Source organism: Carassius gibelio, chromosome B8, assembly GCF_023724105.1.
Source record: "Carassius gibelio isolate Cgi1373 ecotype wild population from Czech Republic chromosome B8, carGib1.2-hapl.c, whole genome shotgun sequence".
Taxonomy (NCBI): domain Eukaryota; kingdom Metazoa; phylum Chordata; class Actinopteri; order Cypriniformes; family Cyprinidae; genus Carassius; species Carassius gibelio.
The window spans coordinates 30,202,813-30,226,564 of NC_068403.1; the positions used below are offsets into that span (position 1 = coordinate 30,202,813).

The following is a 23,752-nucleotide window of genomic DNA, read 5'->3' on the forward strand; positions in this document are numbered from 1 at the left end:
CAATAACCACAACTGTTCTTAGCAATAACACTCTTTACTGCTCAAACACGTTCAACCACAGCAGCGCCGTATACAAGACTGAACCAAATAAAAAAAATAAAAAACACGTTAACCTCAAAACTGGTGCTCTTCACACATGCACAGAAGATAAAATATATCTTAACAATCTACCCTCTTTTCTCTTCTTTTTTATGCATAACTAGTTAACAGAGATTTAGTTTGAATGACTAAACATCGACAAAACATAAGAAAATCATTGTTCAATAATTTCAGTCTTTAAGTTGGCAAACACCTGTGCTGAGAGCTTTCAGAAAGCCAAGTGCAGATGCACCTTTTTTTGTCAGGCAGTTAGCTCGCTGCTCTTTGGTGGCTATTACGAACCCATTTAGCTAAATATAAAGATGGGTAAGCAACATAAGAAAGCCCAGGAGTCAGAGTTAAAACAAAATGTAAACATATTTATTTTCTGATTCAAACAACAGGTTTATACAGCAATCAGCTTGACTTCAATCAGTGGTGACAAAACCCAAAAAAATATAGCCCTGTCAGATTACCTTCTCTTATAAATATATACAAAACTACCCTACCTCCTCGAAGGAAAGGAAAATATATGTGAGTCTTCCGCAAGCTTCCTGCTGCACTGTTATATCCTGCTCTAAAGTGCAAAAACAAATGAAATCGAAGTCCAGCGTCTCTTTTCACAAGGCTGTCAAAAATTTGCCAAAACAAATAGAAAAAAGAGGAAAACAGAACAGCAGAGCTGTATAAGTAGTTGCCCCGTATTTTAGACGGTAAACATCTATGCCCAACGAAACAGCAATGTCACGTGCCAAGGTGCCAGAGGGAATGAGCTGTTGTCCTGATGTAACGGGCGTCTTTTAATAGCAGGTCCAATCTGCTTCGTCAGCACACAATCAGGGACACCTGCACACAATTAGAGACGGTGAAATGGCAGGAGAAAAACACAGCATCAGACAATCCCAGGGGAAACCTCAAGGCCACGTAACACCCCCATCCTTAAGAAATAAAGTGGCGGGCAAAGACAAAGGATGTTACATTATTCCACTTAAGAGATACAGAATTTGCAAAACTAAATGTGCAACTAAAAGTATTTATCCTAAATGTTGGAGACAGCAAGTTATTCTATAGGTCAAGAGACAAATACTAACAGAAATACCCGACACTTTATTCACAATTCAGTGACACTAACCTCGGGATAAAGCATCGGCAACCACATTTTCTCGTCCCCGAATATGTTTAATATTGATGTTGTAGCTTTGAAGAACAAGGCTCCAACGTTGGTTGTTATTGCACATTCTATTCAAAAATGTTAACGGGTTGTGATCAGTAAATACTGTTACAGTAGCTGCGCCCCCCACATATACTTCAAAGTGTTGTAGCGCCAGCACCAGTGCAAGCGCTTCTTTTTCGATGGTTGAGTAAGCGCGTTGATAATGATTGAACTTGAGCGAAAAGAAAGCCACCGGATGATCTAAACTATCACTACCCTGCTGAGACAAAACTGCCCCAGCACCTACATCACTTGCATCCACGGTGACAGGGAAAGGCAGGCTGAAATGTGGAGCGAGCAACACCGGCTCAGTAGTTAGCAGTGCCTTGACAGAGTCAAACGCAGCCTGGCAGGTATCCATCCACATGAAGTTGCGCTTTGTGCTCAGCTGATCAGTAAGCGGGGCAGCTACTGTTGAAATTTTTTTGCAAAAGGACCTATAGTAGCCAACCATACCTAAAAAACGATGCAAATCTTTTCGGGAAGCTGGGGATGGAAAATTCAAAATAGCCTCGACCTTTGAGTGGACAGGGCGAACCTGCCCACGTCCAACTACTTTTCCCAGGTAAACAACCGAGGCCTGGCCAAACACGCACTTCGCCAGATTGACCGTTAAGTTAGCACTTGCCAAGCAGTCGAAAACATCAGACAAATGTTTTAAGTGTTCCCGCCAGGTGGCGCTATACACAATTAAGTCATCTAAATAGGCCTCGCAATTGGAAAGTCCATCAAGAACATTGTTCACTAAACGCTGGAACGTGGCGGCAGAGTTATGAAGGCCGAAGGGCATACGTGCATATTGTAAGAAGTGGTCTGGCATAACGAAGGCAGAGATCTCTTTAGCCCGCTCCGTTAAAGGAACTTGCCAGTAGCCTTTCAACAGGTCTAGCTTACTAACATGATTGGCGAGACCAAGGCGATCGACACAATCATCCATGCGTGGAAAGGGGAAACTATCAGGCTTAGTCACTTCATTAACTCGCCTAAAGTCAGTACAAAACCTGAATGTACCGTCTGACTTAGGGACCAATATGCACGGGGAACTCCATGGACTGGAGCTGGGTTCAGCAATATTGTTCTCCAGCATAAATTTGACCTCTTGCTGAAGAACCTGACGCTTCATTGGATTTGCCCTATACGGGTGTTGTTTAATCAGCTTAGTACAGTCAACTTCGATATGGTGTACAATGGCAGTTGTACCATGGGGAACGTCAGTAAACAAGCTTTCATGTGATTTAATTAACGCAACCAGCTCGGCACTTTCAGATTCAGAAAGGTGAGATAGAAACAAAGGCAAATCTTTAAGAATCACCGAATTTTTAAGTCTCCCTTCAATCACCTCCATAGAGGGGCCAGGAACATCCGAAGGTAAGTCAGAAACAACAGAGGCTAGGGGTTGAGGATGAGTGGCAACTCCAGCACTAGGCTGAACGGACAGCGCCAGTTTCATGTTGCCGCCTTGAGCAGCGTCAGAAGCCATATTGGGAGTAGAATGCAGTTGTGGCTGTCGTATGCGGTAGGGTTTTAACATGTTAGCATGACACAACCTGGACTTTTTCCTGCGATCAGGGGTGGCAATTATGAAGTTTAAATTGCCTACTGTACGTTCCACACAATATGGACCGGCATAGCGTGCTTGTAAAGCAGAACCCAGCACAGCCAATAAAACCATTACCTGATCACCTGGTCTGAACCGACGAGAGACAGCTTTTCCATCGTACCTTTTTTTCATTCTCCTCTGAGACATCCCAAGATTCTCCTTAGCTAGTTGGCAAGCTCGTTGAAGCCTAAAACTAATTTTGGACACGTAATCAGCTAGGTCGTGATAATTCATAGCTTCAGTCAACCAGGCCTCCTTTAAAGGTGCTGTAGGGAACATTTTTTTCACATATTTGTTAAACCTGTCATTATGTCCTGACAGTAGAATATGAGACAGATAATCTGTGTATAAATCAAGCTCCTCTGGCTCCTCCCAGTGTCCTATTGCCATTTGCAGAAACTCCATCGCTCCCGGTAAAAAACAACCAATCAGAGCTGCGGTCCGTAACTTTGTTTGTGTTCAAAATGTAGAAAAATGTATATAATAAGCGAGTACACCATGAATCCATTTTCCAAACCGTGTTTTTGGCTTGTCCTGAATCACTAGGGTGCACCTATAATAAGTGTTTATATTCGGACTATTTTAGATTGCTTCGGGGATACCGCGGCGGAGTAACCCAGTACCTTTGTGATTCTTCATAGACATAAACAGAGAGAAGTAGTTCCGGCTACGATGTTCTTCCGCAAGACGCAAGCAGTTCTGTTTATTAACCGCTAGAGCGTCAAAAGTTTCCTACCGCAGCTTTAACACCTTCAAAGGACCACGTACAGTGTGACCAAAAACAAGCTCCGCCGGGCTAAATCCTAAGCTCTCCTGGACCACTTCACGTATAGCAAAGAGAGCCAGCGGGACCCCCTCGTCCCAATCACGCTCGAACTCATGGCAGTACGTTTTCAACATGGTTTTGAGGGTTTGGTGAAACCTTTCGAGTGCCCCTTGGGACTGAGGATGACAACAACTCGAGGTGACATGCGTGATTGAGAGCTGTTGCATGACCTGCCTAAACACCTTAGATAGAAAGTTTGTGCCTTGATCAGTCTGAACTACTTTTGGGAGGCCGAACGTGGAAAGAAATTTAGCAGGGCCTTTATGATAACAGGAGCGGTTATTTTTCGCAACGGAACAGCCTCGGGAAAGCGCGTTAAGCTACACATTATGGTGAGCAGATACTGGTTCCCAGAATTTGTGCGAGGTAAGGGGCCCATGCAGTCCAGTATTACCCTTTCAAAAGGTTCTGAAGAGACTGGGATTGGCTGTAAGGGAGCCGGCGGGATAATTTGATTGGGTTTCCCCACAACTTGGCACAGATGGCACGTTTTACAGTATCTTGCGATGTCCCGCTTTACTCCCGGCCAATAAAAATGCCGCATAACCCGGTCCGCGGTTTTATTGACACCCAAATGCCCCGCGAAATGATGATCATGTGCTAAAGCCAAAACCTCTTCCCTATAAGCGGCTGGGACGACAATTTGACTGACAACATGCCAAACATATTTCGCTGGAGCGGTTAAGGCCGCCACTTGCGCATTAAAACACCATCTTGCAAAAAGTAACCATTTGGAGTAATTTCAATATCCTTTTCGGACATAACCTCCGAGAACAATGATGTAAGGGAAGGATCATTCTTTTGCTCCTGTATAAGTTGCTTGCGACTCAGAGCTGATTTACTCACGGCTAAGGGAGAAATGCAAGGCAGCTTTATATGGCCGGGCGGCGAAGGATGGGCAATAAAAGTGTCACCAAGGTCAACGACGTCCTCTTTTCCATCGTCGAGTTTCGCACGCTGTGCCATCGCGCGGGTAACTATACTAGATGAAAAAACTTCAGGATACTCTGTGGATAAACAATCAACACCTGAAGAGACAGGAGACACCACCGGCCATGGGAAAACATTTCCACAACCCAGGTCATTTCCAAGCAACATCGAGACCCCTTCCACTGGAAGAGAGGGGCGCACGCCCATGATTACATTACCAGTAACTAAACTGGATGAAAGGGACACCTTGTGTAAAGGTACGTTTACAAACCCCATTTCGAATCCTCTAACGAGAACACTGTCTCCTGTATACGAATTGTCGCTGAAAGGCAAAATCTCTTTCAACAGAAAACTTTGAGAGGCACCAGGTTCGCGTAATATTTTAATATGCACCCGCTCGTTGGGCTCTCCAGGTAATGCAACAGTGCCATCCGTAAACGGCGCAAAAGACGGGCTACTATTTACTTGGTCCCCGACCAATTTAGACTTATTAATATCTTTGGGGAAATCGTCGACGCACAGGGCAGAGAAGAGGGAGAAGTTTGATTTCTTCGCTTTAACTTATAACAGTCAGCCAATACATGTCCCCGTTTCTTGCAATAGACACAAGTCAGAGGACTGGATCTAAATGGTGACGCATGTTTATCGAAGCTTGGTAGTTTGTGGGCTAAAGCATACTCATCAGCCAGCACAGCCCTGGCTGGTGTTAGTTAGAATAATAGGTAGGGACTATAACTATGGACATTGTCCAGAGAGTTCTTTACCATTAGTGCCCAATCTAAGGCTGTCTTCCAGTCACAGTTGTTGTCCCTCTTCACCTTTAGTAAAATTTCAGTGAGGGTCTGATTGTGCCTTTCTAAAAGCCATTACTCCATGGGCTGTATGCTGCAGTTGTTTTAACTTCAGTGCTAAACTTTTCAGCCATGTCCTTAATTTCATCATTGTTAAATTCATTCATCTAAAATGTATAATGAAATGGATTATAATACCAACTAAAAATGCTATTGTGTAGTTTGGAATCAGTAATGGACTACAATTTGTGAGTAATCTACCCAGCTCTACATGAAATATAAAGAAATCTTTATTGACATTTGAAGATTTATTTTTGGCATTTAATGCTTTAGATGGGACTGTAAGTGGGTGAGATAGAGGTCCGCAAATGGGATTCGAACTCGGGACGCCCGAAGCCAACGGTGCTTTGCTTTTTGTTGAATTATTAGAGAAAACAATATTCATTCTTTCACAGTTATTTGACAAATCTGATGAGCCTGTTTTTGCTCTTCTGTCATATTTGAGAAGCAAAAAAATAGTGTTAATATTACTATTATTTATATTTTATATTTTTTGCTAACACATACAAAGACAAAACAATTATGTATGTCAAATCAATATCACTATAGAGTGCCTTTCAACCCTCAGTCCTCAAACATTTTAGTTTTAATTTCCCATTCGCATGTCATGTCATAAATAGTAGACATTCAAGTACTATAGAAACATGTTAGCTGAGCTCCCACACATTTATTTAAATAATTATGGGCCATTATTCAAAGCATAAACCATAAGATATGTGCACCGTCATCGACATATTACTGTTAAATACATTGTCATTGCAAAATTAAGATTCAAATTATATTTTCTGAAAGCTATGATATCCCTTTCCTAAACAGGGTTATTTGTTTGCTTTCAAATTATAAAAACATAAAAGATTTTATGCAATGTGTTTTTAAAGAAACTCGTATAATTCGCACATGCATGTTTTCGTATTTGGAGAAAAGTGTGATATTTGGATGCAGTTTATTGTTTGCATGTCATTGCCCCCACACCTAGCTATTGAACACTGGATTATATAGATAGTGTAAAATATCACGATCACAGGGGGGGACACATTAATCAATCAACTTCGAATTTTTTTTTTATAATTTAAATGATTTTTACATGAAAAACACAAATCTTGCACTGTATGCTTTAATAAAGAAATGCAAAATTCATATAAATCAAAATGTTACCAATGCACAAATAAAGACCAAATTATACAGACAATTCCCACTAGTGGTTATTGTACAAACATACATCATTTTATATATCACATACACAACCCACCACAGTTAATAATTGAATAAGATTTTTTTTAAAAATACAAAAAATTATAACACCTTGCAAATATTTTCTGTCAGGAGATTCATAATTTCATTTGTCAAATCTGATGAGTCAGTTTGTGTCAGATCATTTAAACACTTCACAGAGAGAACTCAAACTGATTTTAAAGAGAACAAATGAGAAAAGAAAACAACATTTGAAGATGCTGAGGAGAAACACAGGGAAACTTCAAGTAATTTGATAATCTGGACATAATCAGGAATTCCAGATCCAAAATAAGAGAGACGATGTGTAACAAAGCTGTCAGTTTCTGCAGCGATGCACGTGATTACAGTAAATCATCATCATACGAGAGAAAACACAGGCTGTGGTCACTGCATGTGGAATCAACAACGTCAGAAATACACAAAAACTAGATCGCTCTGCTCTTCACAAAAGCAGTGGAATGTGAGATTGTTCGATTAAGAAATGAGCTGCAACAGACATGGCCATTTCTATGTTGCACAAAGCCTAATTTAGGATGCTTTTAACACTGACATTATTCTCAAAGAATCAATAATGAAAAAAAGAAATTGTGGTCCTTAAAACAATGTCCTACTGCAAGCTATAATTTCTTTTTTATCATTATTGTGGGGTAAAATATGAGCCGGATGTTTGCTGGTGAGAGTCAGTCACTCTCTCAAATGAGATGTGTGTTGTCTCCCTGTAGCCCACAGAATACTGCAACGAGTCTCTTTCAGTTTTCAGGAAGCAGAATTATAGGCAGTTAGATAAGGCTTGATTGGCTCTCAGTGTGAAAGGTTTGAGGACAGCATCTGTTATTTGGTGGAGGCAGCGTGTGCGTCCTGGAGGATGGGCTTCTGCTGGGACTCGGTGGACTGGTCCAGAGCGTGCTGCACCAGACAGTCTCTCTGCATCTGCTTGGCCTTGTTATAGAGCAGGACTCCCAGGAACACCATCAGGGTCCCGGCGGCCGACACCAGCGTGATGGGGTTACTGAACACGATGATGCTCAGCCAGATGGACAGAGCGTGCTTCACCGTGCTGGCCACACTGACGGAGGACACAAACACTCAGTTACAAACCACACTACAAAATCCAGCTCACATTTCCTCACACAGAGGCCTTGATGAAACCATCACAGCACCAGTACTGTCAGCAGCTAACAACGGTTCTTCTGGACTGAGTCTGTCTCAGTGTGTTCTGTTTCTTCATGTGACTCCAGACAGACTGATGATGATCAGATCACATCTCACACACTCTCACTGCATTATTACACTGATATTATAGATGTGTGTGATGGGTGAGGTGTGCACCTGAAGGTGACGGGGGAGATGCGTCCCATGAGAGCGTAGGCCGTGACGCTCTGCAGGTGGAAGAGTACGCCGTCGAACAGCAGCAGCAGCACGATGTCCTGAGAGAGTCTGAAGGAGCGCTCGCTCTTCCCCGTCAGCGGCAGGTCCTGCACACACACACACACACACACACAGTTTAGCGCTTCTACTTCACACATTTGTCATCAGTGCTGTGGAGGAACTACATCCATGTAACAGTTACATAAAGATGAAAATAATGTAGCTGAAAACATAGATTTAGAAAAGTAATCAATCGTAATCAGCTGCATTATTTATTGAAGTGTTTGAAGTAGTTTCCCTACACATGTTTTAAACCTGTGTGATCTGAGTGTGTGTGTGGTGTGTGTTTGCACAGACTGACCATCAGGAAGATCCAGGCAGGGACGAGCATGATGACCGCAGCGGCACTGGTGTAGAACTGAAGCTCTGGAGGACTAGACACACACACACACACACACACCACGCTCATGAGTAATGCCACTACTCTAGGACTATTCAAGACTTTGTTCCAATTGAAGAGCTTTTTATCCACTGATTTCAAAGTTTGGTTGAGAAGGAGAGATGAAGATATTGTGATTATCATTATGTCTGTGTGAGCCTGCAGAAAGTGTGTGTGCTCACCTCAGCTTATACTTGTCTCCACTCAGCAGCTTCTTGGAAAACACATTCTGCAAGCTAAGACACAAAGACTGCACATTAGACTGGAGCTCAGGGTGAAGTGTGTGTGTGTGTGTGTGTGTGTGTGTGAGAGAGAGAGAGCAGCACCAGTCCATGATGTTGGTGGAGAGAGCAGCGGAGAAGCCCAGCATGTTGAAGCTGACCTCGGTGGCAGTGCAGAGAGCCAGACCCGCCATCACAGGAACCAGAGACAGATTCACCCAGAACCCTGCAGCACACACACACACACACACAGAATCAAAGAAATGCAGTCTTTGTGAGCAGAAACAACTTCTTTAATTCAAAAAAGGCTTAATTTTTTTTGTTTCTGGAGAACAAAATATTATATAACCCTGCTAGGACTGTGTTCTTTTGACTTGAGTCAGTAAATCATTTAAAATACTACAGATATTATTATTTCATAATATATGAGGCAGAAGTCTCCTAACTCATCCTTTCTAATCACCCTACTACTTGCCCGCTTGATCCTATTCCATCTCATCTCCTTCAAGCCATTTCTTCTGAAGTTGTACCTGCACTCACTCACATCATCAACACATCCCTCCGCACTGGTGTTTTTCCCTCATCATTTAGACAGACACGTATAACTCCACTACTAAGAAACCCAACCCATCTCTTTTAGAGAACTACAGACACGATTCCCTTCTTCCTTTTATTGCTAAAACACTTGAACGAGCTGTTTTCAACCAAGTCTCTATATTTCTCACACAGAACAATCTCCTTGACAGCAACCAATCTGTCTTCAGAAGTGGACATTCAGCTGAGACGGTCTTGCTCTCAGTTGTTGAAGCTCTAAGACTGGCAAGAGCAGAATCCAAATCTTCAGTACTTATCCTGCTTGATCTGTCCGCTGCTTTTGACACAGTTAACCACCAGATCCTCCTATCAACCCTACTGGCGAATGACATCTCAGGAACAACACTTCAATGGTTTGAGTCTTACCTATCAGATAGGTCCTTCAAAGTATCTTGGAGAGGTGAGGTGTCCAAGTCTCAACATCTAACTACTGGGGTGCCTCAGGGCTCAGTTCTAGGACCACTTCTCTTCTCTGTCTACATGGCATCATTAGGTTCTGTCATTCAGAAACATGGCTTTTCATACCACTGCTATGCTGATGACACTCAACTCTACCTCTCATTCCATCCTGATGATCCGACGGTAGCTATTCGCATCTCAGCTTGTCTAACAGACATTTCTTCCTGGATGATGGACCATCACCTTCAACTCAACCTTGCCAAGACAGAACTGCTTGTGATTCCAGCAAACCCATCGTTTCATCACAATTTCACCATCAAGTTAGGCACATCAACCATAGCTCCTTCAAAAACAGCTAGAAGCCTTGGAGTTATGATTGATGATCAGCTGACTTTCTCAGACCACATTGCTAAAACTGTCCGATCCTGCAGATTTGCTTTATTCAACATCAAGAAGATCAAGCCCTTTCTTTGGGAACATGCTGCACAACTCCTTGTTCAAGCTCTTGTTCTGTGGCTGGACTATTGCAATGCTCTCTTGACAGGTCTTCCAGACAGTTCTATCAAACCTTTACAATTAATCCAGAACGCAGCAGCAAGATTAATTTTTAATGAGCCAAAAAGAATACACGTCACACCTCTGTTTATCAATTTGCACTGGCTTCCAATAGCTGCTCGCATAAAATTCAAGGCATTGATGTTTGCCTACAAAACTACCACTGGCTCTGCACCCAATTACCTACATTCATTACTTCAGACTTATGTGCCTCTAGAAGCTTGCGTTCTGCAAGTGAACGTCGCTTGATTGTGCCATCCCAAAGAAGCACAAAGTCACTTTTACGGACTTTTAAATTAAATGTTCCTCCTGGTGGAATGATCTTCCCAACTCAATCCCAGCAGCTGAGTCCTTAGCCATCTTCAAGAATCGACTTAAAACATCTCTTCCATCTTTATTTGACCCTCTAACTTTAACACTCACTATTCTAATGCTATTCTTAAAAAAATCTAACTACCTTTCTAATCTTTTTTGTATTCTATTTTCTTTTAATTTATGCAATTGTGTGTATGTGTGTGTGTGTATAAGTCCTCTTACACTAGCTTGCTCTATTCTTTTTTTATTCTATCTGGTTTATTTTTCTTTATTATATTAGTTAAAATCCCATGCTACGTCTATGTACGTTGTTTTTGATTGCTTCCATTGTCCTCATTTGTAAGTCACTTTGGATAAAAGCATCTGCTTAATGAATAAATGTAAACATAAATGTAATAATATGACTATTTTTGTTGGGTTTTGAAGAAAAATAAAGCGCACTAGTGAGTACCTGTGTATTCTCCCAGTATGAGACGGGACATGATGACGGTGAAGATGGGCGCCGAGCTCTTGACCGTCTCAGCGAATGACACGGCCACGTTCTTCAGACTGACCAGACCTAGCACCACTGTTACGAACCTGACACACACACACACACACACACACAGGAAGAGAAGCAAAACAAGTCACTGTTGTATTGTATTACTAACCTGACTACTATTGTGTCATTCTCACAAAACATGTCTGGGTCATATTTCACTCCATAAACAAACCAGCATATTCATTATCTGTGTCCCTGTCATCAGTAGCACAGGTATTTTTGTAATAATAGCCAACAATACATTGTATGGATCACAGTTTAGTGCACGAGGAAAGTGCACGAGGAAACGAACGAGGATGAAAACTGGACCAACTGGACCGACTAGAACACAACAGACAGGAACTAATCCAGGGAACGTTAATGATGATAATGACGTGACACACCTAAACAACACAATCAAGAGGAACAAATAAACTAACACAAACATCAACAGGTGTTACAGTACGGGTCAAATTGATCCAATTCTCTTTTATGACATAAATCTTTAGGATATTCATTAAAGATAACATGGTATGAAGATATTTATATTAATATATATTATATATATTTAAAAAAATGACCCTTATGACTGGTTTTGTGGTCCATGATCGTGGCTAAAAATATTTGCACCCTTGGTAAATATGATCAAAGAAGGCTGTGAAAATTAATCTGCATTGTTAATCCTTTTGATTTTTTATTTAAACAATGCACAAAAACATATCCTTTCATTGGATAATGAGAATTTACAATAGGGGGAAATATCATTATGAAATAAAGGTTTTTCTCAAATACTCATTGGACACAATTATTGGCACCCCTAGAAATTCTTATGAGTAAAATATCTCTGAAATATATTCCCATTCATATTCACAATTTTGAAGCACTCCAGAGTGATTATAAACATGAAATTATCCAGCTCTGGCTTCCTGTTTCACAGAAATATAAAGAGGAGGGAAAACAAAGCCCAGAGAAAACCCTAACCCTTTAAAGACAGGCCTTGTTTTGCTTATACAACATAAAATCAATCTTTTGAGGTCAAATCTATTTTATATGATATATATTGGTTTTTATATTATTATATATAAATACTGAATTATCTAGACCCTCTAACTCTATTACTCTCTATTCTAATTCTATTTTATCTGTTTTCTTTTTTTAATTTAAAAACCCTTTAAGACTTGCACTCTATTAATTCCCCAACTGCTTTTTTTCTATTAAAAATACCTCTAACATCAGCTTTCTCTATTCTTACTCTATGTTTTTTCTTTATCAGTTATATAATTGACAAATATAAAAACCCTTGCTACGTGTGCTGTGTTTAGCTAACAGACTCTTCTATCATTGTGCTCTAGTTGGTTCTGATTGCTTCTACTCTCCTCATCCACAGTGACTAAATGTACAGGTGCTGGTCATATAATTAGAAATATCATCAAAAAGATGATTTATTTCACTAATTCCATTCAAAAAGTGAAACTTGTATATAATATTCAGTTATTACACACAGACTGATATATTTCAAATGTTTATTTCTTTTAATTTTCATGATTATAACTGAAAACTAAGGAAAATCCCAAATTCAGTATCTCAGAAATTAGAATATAACTTTAGACCAATACAAATAAAGGACTTTTAGAATATCTAGAAATGTTGTTGTCTTCCCCATGATTGTGTATCCTACAGAACTAGACTGAGAGATCATTTAAAGGCTTTGCAGGTGTTACGAGTTAATTAGCTGATTAGAGTGTGGCATCAGGTGTCTTCAATATTGAACCTTTTCACAATATTCAAATTTTCTGAGATACTGAATTTGGGATTTTCCTTAGTTATCAGTTATAATCATCAAAATTAAAAGAAGTAAACATTTGAAATATATCAGTCTGTGTGTAATGAATGAATATAATATACAAGTTTCACTTTTTGAATGGAATTAGTGAAATAAATCAATTTTTTGATGATATTTCTAATTATATGACCTGTTTGTGAAATTCTCCCTGACACAATTAAACACTTTCCAGTTTGTGAAGCACACCGGCCACATCAGATTTTGCTCAGAGAAAGCTGACACATGAAGAAGAAGTGAGGCACACCTCATCAGTCCCACAAACAGCATGATCATGAGGAAGTTGGGAGGGTTTTCGGCGCGGGATTTGTGACTGTACAGAGGGCAAGGAACAAACATCTTAGCACAGCCGATGACGGTGGTGGAGAGCATCTGGACAGCACCTGAAGAGAGAAGAAACACAGAACACTCAACCACAAAAACATGTGTAGTTAATGCTGCTCCATGCTTGTGTCCCAGCCCCAAAGAAAGCCTGTGCACGTCGCTGATATCGTGTCACGTCTCCTCCAGAGAGCACTTGATGTGTGTGTGTGTGTGTGTGTGTGCTCACCGAGCATGCTGGGCTCCCCCTCCAGCAGAGACAGGATGTACTTGTTGAGGAAGAGCGTGCAGAAGCTGAAGAAGTACCAGAGCGTCAGGTATGTGAGAGCCCTGGAGCTCCAGACGCCGGCCTGGGCCTCGATCACTGTGGTCTCTGTGATGGTGATCTTCAGCACCGGTTCTCCAGGAGCGCTCACACTGCGGGCCAGCAGCACTCGCTCCGAGCGCGGCCTGAAGCTGCTCAGAGAGGACCAGAGCGAGGCTTTCCCAGCGCCGCTCATGCTGCACGAGTGCTGGGAGACTTCACATGCTACAGTCAGACCTGCAACACACACACACACACACACACACACACACACACACACACACAGGCCTCAGAACCGTGACTTCTGAACACGCTCTTCTGCTCTCCAGACCTGCATTCACTTGATCCAAAGCACAGCAAACCCTGTAACACTGTGAAATATTTGTACTGTTTAAAATAACTGTGAATATCTGTTCAAATGACATTAATTCCTGTCATCCAAGCCGAATTTTCAGCATCATTACTCCCTTCAGAAATATTTCTAAAGTGATGATTTGCTGCTTAAGAAACATTTATTATTATTATCAATATTTAAAACAGTAATCTTTTTCCAGATTTCTGAATAATAAAATGATCAGTATTTATCTGAAATAGAGACATAGAGTGTGTATCATTGTTTGTTTTAGTTATTTTGGGATCATGGGGGGTATAGAAATGTATACTTTTATTGAACACGGATGCTTTAAACTGATCAAAAGAGATGTCACTTCAGATAAATGCTGTTCTTCTGAACTTCCTATCCATTAAAGAAACATGAGAAAAAAACTGAAACATAATAATAATAAATATTTTGAGCAGCCAATCAGAATGATTTCTGAAGATCATGTGATTGGAGTAATGGTGCTGAACCTTCAGCTCTGAAATAACAGTTTACACATATTCACATAGAAAATGTGTTGTAGAAAATTTAGCTGTACTTTGGATCAAATAAAAGCAGGCTGTGTGAGCAGAAGAGACTTCTTTGAAGCATTAAACATCTGTCTGAAGACTTCTGCCTGCTGGTGTTTATTCTCCAGATATGAGTGTGTTTATGAGCTTGATGAAGCACCTTCCTCAGCTGTGTATCTGGAGACTGTCCTGGGTTCACACTGAACACATGCTCCTCAACACTTCACACATCAGTACACATCTGTCTGAGAAACAACCTGCCTCTGGGTTAATGGTACAGCTGATCAAAACAGGCTAAAGTTTCTGATTTAAACAAGAACAAACCCCTCTCATTCTTAATGACAGATACTTGTTCTTGATGAGTGTTTATGGATTCATATGTTCATGAATATGGCCGCAATGCTGCTTGTATTGTGTGCTTGTTTATTTGATTATTAAAATGGCCTAAAAGTATTTTCTGTCGAGGTTATTGTTTCTCCAACACAATAAATGAGCTGACATGACCATATCGACACTTGATTCTGAGAAAACAGCAGCACATGTGAAACATAATATGACCGTGTTTAATAAAGATATAACATAATCGTGTTTAATAAACATGTAATACTCACCAGTGTGTTCATCCTCAGGGAAGTACACTTCATCTCTCTCTCTCTCTCTCTCGCCAGCGACTGTTCACCTGCTTCTATGAGCTGGGGCTAAAGTTCAGCTCGGATCATGAGGCGTGTTTGTTTGTGTGTGTGTGTTTGATCCTGAGATATCGACACGTCTTCAGCACACGGCTCTGAGTGGAAACACTCCTCTAAGCTCGCATTGTTTCTCTTTCCTGGTCGTCTGGAGCGCGAGCTGCGTAACTCTGCGCAGTCTGAGAGTGAGCTGAAACGCTTGCTCTTTCAATAGGTCTGCGCAAGTGGCGCGCAGCTTTCACTTTATGAATCAATACATGAACAACAATTTGCGGAAGTAAAAAAAAAAAACACAAAGACTGCGTCCGAAAGCTCTAAAGTGCTACCTTCGGAGGAAGCTTTCAAACACAGGAAGTCATCGAGGCACGTTCGAAACCAAACTCTGATTTACTTCCTGTCTCAACAATTTGCGGAAGTAAAAACAGAAACTGCTGCTGTTTCCGAAACCGCTCCCTATCCACTACATAGTGCACTATATCGGGTGTCAGCCATTTTGTAGTACTGTCCGAATTCTGAGTGAACGACTTCGTTCCCTACATTCGTCCACTACTTTGTACCCACAATTCATTCTGATTTCGAGTGTACAACCAATGTACACACCTTCTATGGTACACTCACATTAGGCTTGTTTTGAGATGCGCCTTGCCTCGCCAGAAATGCAGTAAGGGGAGGGGTTTGAAGTCTTTTTTTTGTTGTTTGTTTGTTTTTTTTTGCAAATAAAAGGTACAAATCACATGTGATTTGCCAAAATATACATAACATACAAAACACAGAGGTAAACGAAAATAAAATAAAATAGCCAGGGGAAGCTTACAAGTCATTACAAAATGAAGGAGGACTATATGCTGATAGTTTTAACAGCCTTTTTGTTGTTTGAGCCAGAAATCAGATTAATATAATGTTCAACTTCATGGATAAAAAGTACAAAACAAGAATTTTTAGAGCTGAATTGACATTTATAAATGTGATTTTTTGGCAAAATAATAAGTTTATAATGAAGTACTTTTTTCCTTTACTTTGACTTTTATAAAAACAAAAAATAGCATCCTTCCACAATAAGTCTTTATAAATATGGTCAATGATGAATCTGCTGAGGTTTTGCCAAAATGTTCTGGTGTGTGAGCAATACCAAAAGAGGTGCAAAACAGTTTCTGGGTGGTCTTCACAAAAAGATCAGTTTGTATTGATGTCCCTTTTAAATTTAATCATGTAATGATTAGCAGGGTGATATCTGTCAATTATTCTGAAAGATACTTCTTTCACCTTATTTACTAACAAGTATCTGTGAGGAATCATCCAAACCTTTTTCCAGTCAATGTCATTTACAAATCGGTTCCAATAAATGTAACATTTGGAATAGAAACAATCTCTTTGTGAAATAATGCACGGATGTTCTTATTATTATGTGGAAGTTGGGAAAAACAGATTCTTCCAACTGGTGATTCAGCCACATCAGGGAGGGAGACAGAAGTAGGTGAAAGTCTGCTAGTATACTTCAAAAGCATGATTGTGCCTGATGCAATGGAGTCAAATACAATTGCGAATTCTTTCCATGTAACAGGAACGTTATATGTTGATAAAAATTCTCTGTATTAAATATCTGGTCCACCAGCAGAATCTGATTATGTACCCAACTCTCAAAATAAAAAGACTTGTTCTTATATCAAATCTCTCTGTTATTCTAAATTAGATACCTGTGGGGTGAGAAATTATGCTTGTAAATAAGAGACCAAGCTAAAAGGACCTGCTTATGAAAAGTGGACAGTTTTACAGGGAGTTTGTCTACATTGTAGTTACATTTCAAAATAAAGTCCAGTCCACCAAAACGAGAGAATATACAGTATAATAGGGAATAAAATTCCTAATCGAAAGGGTTTTTAAGAAAATGATTAGCCTGATTTATCTTAAATGTATTATTTAGAGTACTGAAGTCCAAATAATTGAGCCCACCAGATTCATATTTATTCATAACAACACTTTTTTTGATATAGTGGAGACGATTTTTCCAGATGAAGTCAAGAAGCATTTCTTATCAATGTCTTTACAGATATTACTGTCCAAATGTAGAGAGAGAGCTGCGTATGTAAGCCAGGATATCCCTTAAGCAACACTCTGCCTTTTAGAGATAAGTCCCTTTGCAACCCCTGGTTCAGTTTGTTCTGAGTTTTTTTAATGATTGGAGAAAAATGTTAAGGACATCTAATTTTCTGATCTTTAGCGATAATAATACCCAAGTACGTTACTTCTTTCTTGATCGGAATGTTGCAAATAGTTTGTATATCACAGTCTTTTAAAGGCAGCAGCTCACATTTATTAATATTTAGGCATAAACCAGAGGTCTCTGAGGACTGGTTAATTAATCGAATGGTGACAGGTATCTGGCTTGCATTTTTTAAATGATTGTGGTATCGTCAGCAAGCTAATGATAATGATGATATCCCTACCCGCAATAGAGATTCCTTGTATAGCACTATTACATATATTGTGCTATACAATAAGTTGTGACAAATCTGTGTACAAAGTAGAAACAAATAAGGGGAAATTGGGCATCCCTGACGAATGCCACGTTCCAGATTAAATATAGGGGAAGTTCCATTTTTCAGTTTTATAGAGCTGTTAGCATTAGCATATAAGGTTTTAATTGCTTTGCAAAAAAGTCCCCAAAACCAAATTTCTCTAAAGATAGAAAAATAAATTGATGTTCTATTGTATCAAAGGCCTTGTAGAAGTCTAAGAGGAGGATGAAGCCATCTTCAGATATTAATTCAGAGCAGTCAAGAATATCTAATACTAGTCTAATATTATTAGAGATATGCCTGTTTCTCATAAAGCCTGATTTTGTCTCATCTATAATAGTGTCAAGAGTTTCTTTAATTCTATTGGCAAATATTGACGCCATTATTTTCATTGTTTAGCAGACCAATGGGTCTCCAGCTGTCAATAAAGAGCGGATCATTCCTAGGCTTGGGGATCAGACTAGAAGGAAGGGAATCATTCTCTATACTCTCCATTAAAACCTGTAGTAAGAATGGAGCCAAAAGCTCTGAGAACGCCTTGTAAAACTCTGCAGTTAACCCGTCAGTGCCGGGGGATTTATTGTTTCTCTTTATCAATGTTACTGGATAATAGCCAAAAATCAATACGAGACTGTCTGGATCCTGACCTGTTGTTTCAAGTAAAGGATCTTCCATCAGGAAGGTATCTCTCTCCATACATCTAATGTTAAATCTTCCCATTAGTCTTTTAATGTTTGTGCTGATGGATGAGGGGGGCCACCTATCAATCGCATTATCTAGGGCAATATTAAAGTCTCCGCCAATTAAAAGAAGAGAGTTTGGGTATATGGTGAGCCAAAATGTAATCCTTTCCTCTATTGAATCAAGTAATTTATCATTCTTAAGTTGATTATTGTAACCGTAAATAATAATTAAGCTAGAAAGACCTTTGAAGTCGGACACTTCCTGAATCTCGCTGTTTTGTTGCCTGCAAACGTCAGCAATGGAAGCAATACAGGCAGAAACTAAAATCAGCTAAACCTGTATCAAGGACTGTAAAAAGATGGACTAATGAAGCAGAGCAGGATTTACAATCTTGTTTTGACCTCACTGATTGGAGTGTTTTTGAAGCTGCTGCCACCGATCTGGATGAACTCACAGAGACCGTAACATCATATATCAGTTTCTGTGAGGATATGTGTATTCCTACAAAGACTCAACTAATTTACAATAATGACAAACCGTGGTTCACTGCAAAACTCAGACAGCTCCGTCAGGCCAAAGAAGATGCTTACGTGAAGGGGGACAATGTCTTGTATAAACAGGCTAAATACACATTGGAAAAGGAGATCAAAGTGGCAAAGAGGAATTATTCTGAAAAAATAAGGACTCAGTTCACTTCCAACGACTTCGCATCAGTGTGGAGAAGTCTAAAGAAGATCACCAATTACAAGACACCACCCCCCAGCACTGTAGAGAATCAACGACTGGCAGACGATCTGAACGAGTTTTACTGCAGGTTTGAAAGAACACCCATCACCTGCCCTGAACGCCTCCCCACACAACCATTCACACCATTCACAACTCCTGCAACCAGCCCTGAATGCCTCTCCAAACAACTGTTCACACCATTAACAGCTCCTGCAACCCATCCTGAACACCTCTCCAATCAAGCACTCTCACCATTCTCACCTCCTGCATCCCCCTCTCCCCCACACCTGCAATTCAGATCAGTGAGGATGCGGTGCGCCAGGTCTTCCGGAAGCAGAAAAGGAAAAAAGCACCAGGCCCAGATTGTGTTACACCAGCCTGTCTGAAATCCTGTGCTGACCAGCTGGCCCCCATCTTCACACAGATCTTCAACAGATCGCTGGAGCTGTGCGAAGTCCCTTCATGCTTCAAACGCTCCACCATCATCCTCATCCCTAAGAAACCCAAAATTACAGGACTAAATGACTACAGGCCTGTGGCTCTAACGTCTGTAGTCATGAAGTCATTTGAGAAACTGGTGCTGACCCACCTGAAGGACATCACTGGGCCCTTGCTGGATCCTCTTCAGTTTGTCTACAGAGCAAACAGGTCTGTGGACGATGCAGTAAACATTGGACTGCATTATGTTCTGCAACACCTAGACAGACCGGGGACTTATGTGAGGATCCTGTTTGTGGACTTCAGCTCGGCCTTCAACACGATCATCCCAAACCTCCTCCTGCCCAAACTAAATCAGCTCTCCGTGCCCACCTCCGTCTGTCAGTGGATCAACAGCTTCCTGACAGACAGGCAGCAGCTAGTGAGGCTGGGAAAATACACATCCAGCACCCGTACAATCAGCACCGGAGCTCCCCAGGGCTGCGTTCTCTCCCCACTGCTCTTCTCCCTGTACACCAACGATTGCACATCTAAGGACCCCTCTGTCAAGCTCCTGAAGTTTGCAGATGACACCACACTCATCGGCCTCATTCAGGACGGTGACGAGTCTGCTTACAGACAGGAGGTAAAAGAGCTGGCTGTCTGGTGCAGTCTCAACAACCTGGAGCTTAACACGCTCAAAACAGTGGAGATGATCGTGGACTTCAGGAGAGACCCCCCTGCACTCCCCCCACTCACCATCATGAATAGCACTGTGACTGCAGTGGAGTCATTCAGGTTCCTGGGCACCACTATCTCTCAGGACCTGAAGTGGGACAATCACATTGACTCCATTGTGAAAAAGGCCCAGCAGAGGTTGTACTTCCTTCGCCAGCTGAGGAAGTTTAACCTGCCACAGGAGCTGCTGAAACAGTTCTACTCCACCATCATTGAATCCATCCTCTGCACTTCAGTAACTGTCTGGTTCAGCTCAGCTTCTAAATCTGACCTCAGAAGACTACAGAGAGTAGTCCGGACTGCTGAGCGAATCATCGGTTCAACTCTCCCATCTATTCAAGAACTGTACTTATCCAGAGTGAGAAAAAGGGCTGTCAAAATCACTTTGGACCCCTCACATCCAGCACACTCCCTCTTTGAACTGTTGCCATCTGGTCGACGCTACAGAGCACTGAGCACCAGAACGACCAGACACAGGACCAGTTTCTTCCCTCAGGCAATCCATCTTATGAACAGCTGATAATAACGGAGAACACACTACACTTTATATTTAGCACACATGAAAGGCGGGGTGTATCCTCTTGTACGCAGGAGGTAGTTTGAGGCGGACTGTCACCGGACTAATGATCTTGGTTATAGTAAACGGGCCGATAAATTTGGGAGCTAATTTATTAGAAACGGAACGCAGAGGAATGTTACTAGTAGAAAGCCACACCTTTTGACCCACGACGTAAACCGGAGGCTTTGACCGGTGGCGATCGGCCTTAGCCTAAGTGCACTCCCTCACCCAGAGCAGAGTCTCGCGGGCTCTGGTCCAGGTGCAGTGGCACCTCTGGACAAACGCGTGAGCGGAGGGGACCGCGACTTCAGATTCCAGACTGGGAAAGACTGGGGGCTGGTACCCTAAACTACACTGAAATGGAGAAAGGCCCGTAGCTGACACTGGCAACGAATTGTGGGCATACTCCACCATAGAGAGTTGTTGACTCCAGGAAGAAAGATTCTTGGAGACCAAACATCGCAACGTCCTCTCTAAATCTTGGTTGGCTCGCTCAGATTGTCCGTTACTTTGGGGATGATAACCCGAAGACAAGCTAACTGACGCTCCTAACAATTTGCAAAGCACTTTACAAAATTTGGATATGAACTGAGATCCCCTGTCAGAAACTACGTCTACCTTAATTCCTCCGGCACAAATAAACGGTTCGGTGGACAACCGGACGGAGGCCTTACCCCTTGTAAGGCCGTCTTGACCTTCGACTCGACCACCCATACGAGTGCTGAGACCACTAACTTCTCAGGTAAAATACACTCGAGAGTCACCGGGCGGGCGGACGGATTAAAAAGGTGTGATAAAGAGTCGGGTTTGACATTCTTGGAACCCAGGCGGTATGATAAAGTAAACTCAAAACGACCGAAAAAGTGGCAACCGAGCCTGCCTGGAAAATTTTTATGATCGGTCCAAACAATAAAAGGAACCCCTGAACCTTCCAGCCAGTGACGCCGCTCCTCTACTGCTAATTTGACGGCCAACAACTCTCTATTGCCAATGTCATAATTACGTTCGGCAGGAGATAGTCAATGGGAGAAAAACGCGCAAGGATGTACCTTATCGTACGAAGCAGCACGTTGGGACAACACTGCTCCTACCCCCACCTCTGACGCATCGACATCCACCACGAACTGCCATGTGGGATCAAGGGCCACAAGGATGGGAGCCAAAATGAAGCGGCTCTTGAAGTTAGCGAATGCAGCCTCAGCTGCGTCTGACCACCTAAACGGAGTACTGGGGAAGGTCAAGGTTGTCAGAGGTGAGGCTAGTTGGCTGAAATTGCGAATGAAAGCCGATAGAAATTGGCGAACCCCAGAAACCGCTGTAGGGCCTTACGGGAATCGGGGAATGGCCAATATACAGTGTTGAGTACTCGAGACTCGGACTCTGTCTTGGACTCGGTCTCGAGACCGTATTTTAATGGTCTCGGTCTTGTCATGGACTCGTTTGCATTTTGACTCGGTATTGACTCGGACTCGAACATATTAGGAATCGGAGTCCCAATCAAAATATTTTATGATTATTACTGTATGTTAATGTTTATTTAAATTGATGTATGATTGACACATCCAATGACTGGTGATTTTCTTTTTACGTGAAACGTTAGGCCAGCGACACAATGGATGTGTGGCGCAAGCGTCTCAGCTGCGTGGCGTGTCTGTTTTTAATTCGGCTCCCATGTTAACAGGTTAGATCTTGCAATCTGCCTGCGTGAGACGCGCGGGAAACCCGTGCATGCTAGAAATAGAACCGACGCCTATTTTTCACGCGACACGCGTGCATGTTGGAAGTGTTTCCAGGCAAAATATACTAGGAAAATGTGTTTATATGTCATTTTGTACACAAATACATATTAATTCATGATATTTTGATATTTGAAAGTCTATAGGTTGGCATAAATTCAGATATAAATGTAATTTAAAAAATAAATTAATAATTATCAATTTTCAAACATTGCACCTGTCAAACATACTCTATTTTGCCGTCAATACTGTTGACGGTTTCCTATCAGTAGGTGTGTAAAAAAATAAATAAAAAAAAATAAAGTTGATATTGTTGTCATGAAGACAAGAGCCTGGTTTTTCGGCAGCCTCCCTTTATGTCAGCTACAGCAGCGTGCCAGCACCGAGTCGTCAGGCACGCTTCTGGTGTGTAAAGACACAGAAAACGTGAAGCAGCCACCACGCTTCTGGCACGCAGCAGAGACGCCACGCAGCCAGCGTGACACCGGCCTTAAGTTACCCTCCTGCAATCCGCCTGTAGTGATCCCGCTTTCCAGAAAGCCACATTGCTACATTATTTCTCTCAACTGTGTTATTTTTACAAAGTAGGACAAAATGGTCACAGAAAAAAACAAATATTGTTTAATTAAATTATATAATGAATACAGACACAGACTGACTGTCTCAACACTAAACACCCCCCCCCCCCCCCAAAAAAATGTCTGACAGAAGGCATTGAACTTATATGGCATTTCATCCGTCCGTAACTAAAAAAAACTTCGACTAGTGTGTATTTTACCCTGCATTAAAACGCACCATCCAGGGAAATTAGCATTAGATTATCCGTTGCTGTTACAGAAAGTGATGAAATGGTAACTTTTGTCAGTCCCCACTTCCTCTGCACCAATAGAGAGAGTTTTAAGTCTGGGTGGATTGATCATGAGACCACATCGTGCTTGGTTGGGTAGCAGGATGGTCTCCTCACTTATTTAAAAAAAAAAGTAATTATGCCCATCTGTAATCTTCACAACATCTAAAGTGCACATAATCCAAGACATTGTAACGATATTAGCAGTCATTAATTAAGCTTCAAGGTTAAAAGTTATGTAAAAGCTGTTACAGTTGAACATTTACAGGTATAGTGGTACAGTAATGTTACTTGTACTAGAAGTGTTATGTAGAATTACAATATAGAGTCGTACAGTAATGTTATGGG

The 23,752-nt window shown here is 41.4% G+C and overlaps 2 protein-coding genes across 2 annotated transcripts in view; both read right to left on the reverse strand.

Annotated features, from left to right (window-relative positions):
- The window catches only part of cdk11b (cyclin-dependent kinase 11B), a 376,069-nt gene that overhangs the window by 22,362 nt on the left and 329,955 nt on the right, over positions 1-23,752 (reverse strand). The window lies entirely within an intron of this gene.
- On the reverse strand, positions 6,599-15,585 carry LOC127963173 (solute carrier family 35 member E2A-like). Its single transcript, XM_052562936.1, has 9 exons — positions 15,107-15,585; positions 13,533-13,844; positions 13,230-13,365; positions 11,074-11,201; positions 8,865-8,985; positions 8,721-8,774; positions 8,461-8,533; positions 8,061-8,206; positions 6,599-7,797 (listed from the first exon to the last, which is right to left on the reverse strand). The coding sequence occupies exons 2-9, from the start codon at positions 13,801-13,803 to the stop codon at positions 7,563-7,565; spliced, it is 1,164 nt and encodes a 387-aa protein (XP_052418896.1). The 5' UTR covers positions 13,804-13,844; positions 15,107-15,585; the 3' UTR covers positions 6,599-7,562.

Excerpts from the sequence above, each read along its gene's own strand:
- LOC127963173 (XM_052562936.1), bottom strand. The coding sequence starts at position 13,803 with ATGAGCGGCGCTGGGAAAGCCTCGCTCTGGTCCTCTCTGAGCAGCTTC. Across the intron at positions 11,202-13,229 it reads CTGTTTGTGGGACTGATGAG|GTTCGTAACAGTGGTGCTAG; the intron begins GTGTGCCTCACT and ends TGTGTGTGTCAG. Across the intron at positions 8,986-11,073 it reads CATACTGGGAGAATACACAG|GGTTCTGGGTGAATCTGTCT; the intron begins GTACTCACTAGT and ends TGTGTGCTGCAG.